Source organism: Belonocnema kinseyi, chromosome 5, assembly GCF_010883055.1.
Source record: "Belonocnema kinseyi isolate 2016_QV_RU_SX_M_011 chromosome 5, B_treatae_v1, whole genome shotgun sequence".
NCBI lineage: Eukaryota > Metazoa > Arthropoda > Insecta > Hymenoptera > Cynipidae > Belonocnema > Belonocnema kinseyi.
The window spans coordinates 68,339,209-68,349,136 of NC_046661.1; the positions used below are offsets into that span (position 1 = coordinate 68,339,209).

A 9,928-nucleotide genomic window follows, 5' to 3' on the forward strand; every position below is an offset into this window, starting at 1 on the left:
ATAAGTTCGACTTCATAAATACGGTCGGGCCTTCATATGACCTCTAGAGGTATCTGGGACCCATGGGTAAAAATATATATCCGAACGTAGAATTTCCCGATCTTCCAGAATCTCACGTCAAAAATATGATATCTCTTGAATTAACGAAGTTGACCTTCAAATTACCTTGATGCTGACGTATAAGGGTCATAGGGGCTAAGGATTCGTGATCAGAACACCCGAAAAAGTATTTTGTAAGGATCATTATCTCGATGAGCAAATCTTGACAAGCTACTAGGTTCTAAAGTTCCAAAGAATGTTTTTGACCTTTACGTGAGCTCTAGAGGTCACTGAGACCCATGTGTACAAATTCTAATTGCAATTATTATCAATGAATGTTTGTCACGTTTTGGCTCGTTTCGTTTAGAATTATATTTACTTAGGCCTAGGATAAAAGAAAACGTTGTAAAATTATCCGAGCTTATTTTCACTATGGCTAAACTTAAGGAGCCTCGCCATAACGCGGTACGACTTAATTACGGTCACCCTTTATTGTTAGTTCTTCGAAATTCTGGGTTCTTCCGGGCACCTATCGTCTTACTTAGGTGAAGAAACGGGGTGTGTCTTGTACCCGCACCCTGCTAACCAATCAGAGGTAACAATTTGTATCTCTCCTAAAATCTGCGTTTCTTCAGCTCTAGCAAGAAGAACTTCGACCTGAAGTGGACAGAGCGAAAAACATTCGCAATTGATCATTCGTCCGATCAATATAGCGATCAGTCAACCCTATACTGACTGCAAGGAAATTGTAAAGCTAGAGATTAAAAATAAGAACCGAGCCAAGACGGATTAACCACTCCCTGTAGATTTTCTCTTAATAATTGAATTGAATATTATTATAGATTACACGTGGGTGTTCTTATTTAAAAATCCTATAATAAGCAAAGGCTTTAGCAACAACAGAACATTTTATGGTCTTTCGAGCCGAAGACATTACGGCGCGTGTGACGCTATCGAAATCGCGTGTGTAATAGAGTTCAGTGTTTGTAACGATAAACTATGACAGTTAACACAAGTGAGTGAAGATGCTCAGAACTGCAACCACAACCCAGTGCTAGATTATTCTGCTAGAAGAACTATTCTTTGGTTTTGGAATTTCGATGAGCTCTACATCTCGAAAGTGCAAGGTTCCTGGGTGAACAACAAGTTTATAGCCAACGCAGAAAGCTATTCCAATTTCTTTGAAGGGATTTCGAGGATTTTCCGCGTACTGCTCGACAATAGCTCTTAGTCGCATTATATGACCAAAAGGATGGCATCATTTCTTAAATTGCGAAAGCAACCATTTGATATTGACGTAACCGGTATACATTTATCTGGTACAGAGCATAGTCATTCCGTTGATACTAAAATCAAGTCTCGATTTAATAAATATGAGAAACATCTCAGTTTTTTGCTCATTTCTGACATTACAGGCATATTGCCTTTAAGACCCATGGAACGCGATTTATTGAAAATCCCAGAAAACATTAAGCTAGCTGATCCCGAGTTTAATAAACCAGCAGAGACTGATGCGCTTATAGGTGTTCAAATATTCTACAAACTTTTATGCGTAGGTCAAATCGAAATTCAAGGGCATGGCGTTGTGCTGCAAAAGACACATTTGGGTTGGATTATTGCAGGCGATATCCATAAAAAATACGCAAGCCTTCCAAAAACAGCGTGCTATTTAACATGAATCCTATGCGCCCTGAGTCCCATTCCCTCGCTGGATTCTGGGAAATCGAACAGGTTCCCACAGAGCGATTTTTCTCCGACGAGGAAAAGGCATGCAAGTCGCATTTCATTAAAAATACAAAAGCGTAACGATAACGGTCGGTATGTCGTAAAATTGCCAGTCAATGATAAAAAAGAACATTTCGGGGATGCTTACTGTATAGCTGAAAAACGATTCTTCTCTAAAAAATAAATTAAGCAAATACTCTGCCTCGCGAGAAAGTTACTCAAGTTTTCTTAAAGAATACGAAGACTATGCGCACATGACCTGCATTGAAAACAGTCAATTATCTCGTGACGGGTTCTTCTTACCCCATCACCCTGTCATTAAAGAAGACAGTTTAACCACGAAAATACGCGTAGTGTTCGATGTTTCGGCAAAAGGTTCAAACGGCATGTCTTTAAATGATAGTTTGAAGGTGGGCCCAACCATTAGAATGACCTATTTAGTATCTATACCGTCAGATTCTCTTTTCCAAAAAATAATGTGGCGATTAAACTTAAATAAACCGATAAAAATATATAAATTGAATACAGTCATTTACGGAACCGCATGTGCACCCTTCCTCGCGACGCGAGTTCTGAAACAATTATTCTTAGACGAGGCTCAAAAGCTATTGCTCAAAAGGGCGGTTTCATATTTCGAAAATGGGCAAGCAATGACACAATCAATTATACTATTAAAAACGACAAATTAAACTCGAAGCTCACTAAGCGTACTATTTTATCTGAGATCGTAAAATTATTTGACCCTCTAGGTTTATTGGGTCCTATAATTGTTCAGGCAAAATTAATCATTCAACTTCTGTGGAAGTTGCAATTGACGTGGGGCAAATCAATTCCGGTAAATATACATACAAGTTGGCTGGAATTTAAGAATCAGCACTCTGTCATAAATAATCTGTCTTTTAAGAGATGTACGGTAGTTTCTGACAGCTCAGAGATTCAGTTGCATGGATTCCGCGATGCCAGGGAGAAGGAATATGGCGCTTGTATTTACCTGCATTCAGCTGACAAGTACGGCCATCACCATTCCTCGCTAGTTTGTTCCAAATCGCGCGTTGCACCCATACATACGGTCTCACTTCCTAGACTAGAACTATACGCAGTCCTGCTACTAGCTCGATTATATACTGCTACCTCTCAAGCACTACTGCAGCTGTCCATCAGTAAAGTAGTTTTTTGGTCAGACTCTATGATCGTGTTACACTGGATCAAAGAATCTCCGCACACGCTAATAACTTTCGAGGCTAACCGCGTCGCGGAAATTCAGGAAGCTACACGCCCTTTTAGATGGAAGCACGTATCTACGAAAGATAATCCCGCAGATTTTTCGTCAAGAGGTAGAATGCCAAGAGAATTCCTGGATGACCACTTATGGCACCAGGGTCCTAGCTGGCTCACTCAGAGTGAAGATTCGTGGCCACATCACATATTAAAACTGTGCCAACTACCTGAGCTTCGCAAGGTCCTTGAAGGTGACGTTGCTATGACGATCGCATCTTATGACGTGAATTTAAGCACTCGATTTTCCTCGATGCGTACTATGACCCACGTGCTTGCGTATTGTTCAAGATTCTGTGACAATGCAAAACCGGCAAATACGAAAAATGTTGTCGGTCCACTTGCCCAGGTAGAAATTCAAGATGAGTTGATTGAAGTGCTTAAAATAGTTCAAACGAATACATTTTCAGATAATATTAAAGCATTGCGGCAAAAAGGAGCTCTTAATAAGAAAAGCAAGACTTTAACAATTAATCCCTTCCTTGAACAAGGCATTCTCAAGGTAGGTGGAAGCCTTGTTTTTTCTGATCTTCATTACGATCAAAAGCATCCGATATTACCTCCGCGCAATAATCACGTGACCGAGTTATATTGGATACTTGACGGCACGAAATTCCATGCGTAAGATAATTCGTCAATGCGTTGCGTGTTCTCGAGCGAAACCAAGTGAATTTCATTACATTATGGGAATTTTGCCATCTAATCGACTCGTGTACTCGCGGTCATTTCTTAATATCGGAATAAACTACTGCGGCCCGTTTTTCGTCAAAGAAAAACGATATCGTAACACAAAAAATCTCAAATCATACGTAGCTGTTTTTATATGTTTCGCGACAAAGGCGAATCTTGAATTGGTGATCGATCTCACAACCGAGTCCTTTCTGGGACACACCAGAGACCAAGAAAAAATCGAAACAGTGGATTTCTCTGGGTGAACGTGCACCAAAGTAGGCCATGGTGGTTCTGTTGGCCAACAAGGTCATGGTTACAGGTTTTTGGGACGCACGCGGTATCATTCACATCAATTGCCTTCAGAAGGATAAAACAATCAACGGTGAATATTATTCGGAGCTTTTGGACAGATTCTATACTCGTTTGAAGAAAAAACGACCGCATTTGTCGAAGAAAAAAGTGCTGTTCCATCAGAACAATGCACGGGTGCACACGTGTGTAGTTGCGATGGCAAAAATCCATAAATTGGGCTACGAACTGCTACCTCATCCAGCATATTCTGCAGATTTAGCCCCATGCGACTATTTCCTGTTTCCAAATCTGAAGAAATAGCTGGGCGGTGAAAGATTTGGGCCGAATGAAGAGGTCATCACCGAAACAAACGCCTATTTTGAGGGCCCTGAAAAAACCTATTATTTGGAAGGAATAAAAAATTGGAAACACGCTGGACTAAGCGTATCGAAATAAAAGGAGATTACGTTGAGAAATAAAACGCGTTTTGCCGAAAAAATCTCTTATTCAAAAAGTCACTGACTTATCAAACAGCCCTCGTATTTGAAAATTTATTCTAATTTATGATATTTGAAGTTGTAGTATAAATTTCTATAAGATTTTAGAATGTCCACTTTTCAGGTTTAGGCAAGTTGTAATTTTAATTTCGACAATCTTGTAAAAGCTTGGTTTATTACGTTTTGTCTCGTTTCGTTTAGAATTATATTTACTTAGGCCTAGGATAGAAGAAAAAGTTTGTAAAATTATCCGAGCTTATTTCCACTATGACTAAACTTTGAAAGGAGCCTCGCCATAACTCAGTACAACTTAATTACGGTCACCCTTTATTGTTATTTCTTCAAAATTCTAGGTACTTCCGGGCGCCTGTCATCTTACTTAGTTGAAGAAACGAGGTGTGTCTTGTACCCTCACCCGCACCTTTGCTAACCAATTAGAGGTAACAATTTGTATCCCACCAAAAATCTGCGTTACTTCAGCGCTAGCAACAAGAACTTCGAGCTGAAGTGAACAGAGCGAAAAACATTCGCAATTGATTATTCGTCGGATCAATATAGCCATCAGTCAACTCTATACTGACTGCAAGGAAATTGTAAAGCTCGAGATTGATAATACGAACCGAGCCAAGACGGATTAACCACCGACTGTAAATCTTCTCTCAATAATTTAATTAAATATTATTATAGATTACGCGTGGATGTTCTTATTTTAAAAACCTATAATAAGCAAAGGCTTTACCAACAACAAAACAGTACCCAAAACTCAAAAATGACATCTATTTTTACCTATCTCTTACGGTTTACGAGATAATTGTTGTTAAAAATAACAATAATGGAAGGTTCCCCTCAGGTCCCAGTGGAAAGTTCTCAAGTGGCAGGCATTTTACATGTTCAAGGAAAGTCCCGAGTTATTAGGTCATTGACTGTTTTTCTGAATCTTGTTACAACCATGTGACTATTCAGAGTAGTAATTGTGTTAGCTGGTCTTCGTTAGTTATTTAATAGGTTAATTGCAATTCACAATTACGTTGGGTTCACATGTACTACAATATTTCTTTTAATTTTGGAATTACTTGCCGATTTTAATCGACTTTTTTCATATTTTTTTCTTTATATAAGCCTTTCCGAATATAGACTTTAAAAAATGAACTTTGAATTTTTTATACAATTCGATCGGTTCGGTGGATTGAGACTTTTATACGGGAACGTTTGGTCAAACTTCATACATATCCGGCCATCGAACATTTTACAAAAAGTTACGATTTTATTAATTCTTGGTAAAATCTTTAATAATAACAACATTAAAAATGAAAAATTTTCTTAATTTTATATTAAAATCGACGGAATTAGTTCATTGACTCGAGTTTAGCGGATAATGATTTCGTGAATAAGTGTTGAAATTGAAAGTAAAAAACAGTAAAATTAAAATCTTTTTGGGAGGGAATTAAAATTTTTGAGAGAAAAAATGGTTTGCTCCTATTTTTTTAGGTTAAAATTCTAAAAACCAAAAATGGCAATGTTTGTTTTAAAAATGTTATCCTCGATTCATTCATTTGAATATGTAAGTAAGTAGACGGTGTTGACTACTTGATAAACGGTGTTGGCCAGTAATTTACACCGCCAACTTATTTACATCAACTGGATATTTATACCCTGGTCAACACCTACATCGTATACATTATAATTTATTATCCTCGATTGTTGTGCAAACAATTGAAAAATTCGTCAAAAATCATATGAAACTGTCAGACTCAGTCGTCTCAAACTTCAAAAACTCTTGGTTATTGCATTTTCGTCTCCAGATTGATCATATTGCAAGTTGAATATCACTTAATGTCGGCGTCAAAAGTACGCTACCCTCACTTTGATCGCTTGCAACTAGTTAAAAAGAATTGCAGAAAATTCTATCCAGATAAACGTGAAAGCTTAAAGTCTCTCGAATTAAACGACTTGTATATTGTTGTACTCAAAAAATCTTTACGATAGTGTTGATATAAAACTTGCCGAAAAATAAGGTTTTCGAGACACTTTTTTTAAACCTCGACTTTCGAGGCTTCCCAAAACGAGCTGGACGTCTTAAAAAATCTAAAAAATTCAAAGACGCTCCTTAGGTGTTTAGAATGCTACGCAGTTTTTTAAATTACGATATATGAAATTGTTTACTAATTACAGATCGTTTTCCACAATCATATTATTTTGGAAAGAAATAATAATAGAAAATTATTCTATGACTTCAAATGTGCAATTTTGTATTGTGATTAAAGAAAACTGTAAGAAAATGAAATTATTTTATTATTTTGGGAAATAATCATTTACGAATTTTTCGAGATTTAATGAGTGTAGCTACCATGTAAAAAGTGTTAGAAAAAAAGTATCCATATCACAACAATAGGACCGCAAAAGGAACGAGATACCGGCGCCTCCGCAGATCAATAGCTGGGAGGGAAAAGGTAAGGCACGTCGGTCCCCCTTTCCTTCAGAGGTCGCTATTGTTGTGAAATAGATACTTTTTCTCTAACACTTTTTACACGGTCTGGTTTAGAAGCCGAAAAAAAGCGTTTTTTCAGCGATTGTTATGAAAGGGAAGGAAATGATTCACTTTTTTGAAGAAAAAAAAAATTTACTTTAAGTTTAAAAAAAACGCGCTTTAAAGTTTTTGGTCCAAAAAATATAAGTTTTTGGATAGTTACGTAAGGATTGCTATTTAAGATTCCAGTAAAAGTTTTGGAGTCTCCATCGCCGATATAATTAGTGTACATAACTCCGAATTTCTCGACGGATCTCGAAAACATCTCCATTATGGAATCCACCTCCATCTTCCCTGCCGAACCTGCATGATTTGAGGAGCATGAGTCTTTATGATTCTCATACCACCTCTCAAATGCGTCTTCGTCCAAAGTATTTTTACTTATGACACACGAATGACAATATTCACTTTTTACACGAGATCGATTACTTTGCCAGTGTAGAATCCGATGAGCGTTGTTACACCGTACAAGGAATTATAACCGCGCTTTTTCCACGATCCATCGCCCGAAACCTTCAAATGATTCGCAGGTCCTTCATGTGCAACATTTTTTTTTTCTTCCTTGACGGCTTTTTCGCAGATGTTCTTGAACATTGTCTTCGACGCTGCGTGCAAATGCTCAACGATTCTTTGGTAGGTTGATTTTGCAAGACCTGCAGACATATCCATAAGGCCGCAGAATACGTTTATCCCTTCTCGAGCGATACCAAGAAGCCTCATAACAAACACAATTCGTCTGTTGATTTCGTAGCCGGTATTTATCAGTGGTCCTGATTGGATTTCGCGTCGACCACACATACACTGGACAATAATTTTAAATCCTAAGCCTCAATGACCGCTTTCTGCGAACGTTAATTTTTGCTTGCATGATCTGCAAATTGCGATTTCCGAAATAGCGAGAAACACAGATATAAATTCAATAATGCGGTAGCAGTGCGCAGAATGAATAATGACATCATCGCTGCTTGCTGTCTTCAACTTCTGCTTACTGCGGCTCGTGTGTATGTCTTCGTCGTGCGAGGGAACACTTGTGAAACGATTACCGTAAAATTTCCGCTTTCGCGGTTCCGCAGCACGCTGTCTTTTAGATCGATCACCTTTCGGGTAGCTTGAGATTGCGATGTGTACTCAGTAAAGTCAAAAGTGGAACTGAAAGGTGACGCTACAAATAGCAGTGTAGAAGCCAATACCGAGAGTTGCAGTATAACGTTATATTGTATACCGTTCTCCCTACTACTAATCAACACATACCTTCTAGAAACTCCAAATAATGTTTCAAAGCACGGTTGGACCTTTTCAGGTATATACGAGTATAGTCGAATAGTAGAATACATCGACGGACGAAGCGCGCGCGCTCGGGTCTGCCCGAAAATTCGTGCCTGATCGATGCTCGGCCACTAAAACTGCTCTCGCTTCGGAAATATGTCGAATTGTCCTCTGAAATTTTGAAGACATATTCTTGGATAGTTTTGGAATAGATTCAAGACAAAAAAAATCGATTTTTTGAAGCCAGTAAACCAGACTCCCCCCTTTCCGCGATCTTTTGACGCCGACTTTAGTTTAGGTATCGATATTAAGCGATAACATTTTGAATCCGCAAATGTCTCAGTGGTGTTTTTGCATGTCATTTGTGTGTATGTGTTTGTGTAATAAATCGTCTAAGAGGCGATATTTTAATTGAGTCCAAAAATAAATCGAATAATTCTTGTAATCTTTTTTCACAATTAAAATTAAAAACTATTCTATTGATTGAGAAAGGGGCAGACATCATATTAATTTATACTTTTTCAATTTTACCTCGTTTCGAAACTTTCTCTTTATACGAACAAAATCCAACAGAGGCCTATACAAGGGCCTTCCTCACTGCTAAAATATAATTTAAGTCCTTTAACATGGTCATGTATCGCCAGAAGACTCCACTTCACTGAATATGGACCTGTGAAAAATTCTCTTTACTAAGGTGGGCTTAAAATCGCTTTATGAAGATAATCACATCGAGTGACAACCCACGACTACATCCGACTTCATTATAAGTACTCGTATTTCCCACAGCTTTTGGCCAGAAGAGCGGAAAACTCCAGAAAACCATCTTCCCGAGTTCAGAAGGTCCAGCCAGTTATTTTATAGTCTAGATCAGGGGTATGCAGCGAGGAGAAATTTTATGATTTTTACTCACGATTCAGGTGTCTCGTTTTCACCACTATGCCTTAACATTCAACACGGAAAACTTGTGTCTCACTCTTACATCTGAGGATACAAGCTTAGTGGTAGAAACGAGACATGTGGTGCGTGAGTAAAAATCATGAAATTTCTCCTCCCTGAAGAATCTTAGTCCAGACCATCAAGCGTTGAAGATCCTCTTTGGCGTCAAATCTCCCGCTCTTTCCGAGTCGAGATTTATCGCGTAGAACATGCCGCCCATTTTCTTTTCTTACTTAATTATTTAAATTTAAATATTTAAAGCATAAAATTAATTTTACTTTCCTAAACAGTTTTTACAGATTGGCCATATTATCGCAGTGACTTCGAATCATTAACAACTCTTTTTTTAATTCTAAAGTGAATTTTGTATATGTTTATAAGTGATTGGAAGGATTGTAACTATTAATTATTAGTTTTTTTAATTTACGCTGGTGCTGTCTACTTTTTTTAAACAAATTTATAACTAACATTTTGAAATCGAAAATAGCGATGATAGCTTTAATGGCCCATATTCCGAAGATCTGAAAGATTTGAAGACTTCATATGTTAAAGTTAACACAATATAAAAACCCGTTGTTTACAACATCGCAGTTGTTCCTAGGAATTATTTATGATCAGATTTCAAAATTCATCAAATAAAATAAAAAATTTCTAGGTACTGGCGGCCGTGAAAAATAATTATATCAATCATCAGTAAATA

At 37.6% G+C, this 9,928-nt stretch overlaps 1 protein-coding gene across 1 annotated transcript; it reads left to right on the forward strand.

Moving 5' to 3' along the window:
• The first annotated feature begins 1,291 nt into the window (after window positions 1–1,291).
• LOC117173701 lies at window positions 1,292–3,664 on the forward strand. The gene is made up of 2 exons (XM_033362342.1): window positions 1,292–1,591; window positions 2,669–3,664. Exons 1-2 carry the CDS (start codon window positions 1,292–1,294, stop codon window positions 3,662–3,664), a joined length of 1,296 nt encoding a protein of 431 aa, XP_033218233.1.
• The last annotated feature ends 6,264 nt before the right edge of the window (window positions 3,665–9,928 follow it).

Bases quoted from the DNA above. Each gene is read 5' to 3' on its own strand.
- LOC117173701 (XM_033362342.1), top strand. From the start codon at position 1,292: ATGGCATCATTTCTTAAATTGCGAAAGCAACCATTTGATATTGACGTA. The intron at 1,592-2,668 runs GTAGGTCAAATC...CTGTCTTTTAAG, and splicing joins TATTCTACAAACTTTTATGC to AGATGTACGGTAGTTTCTGA.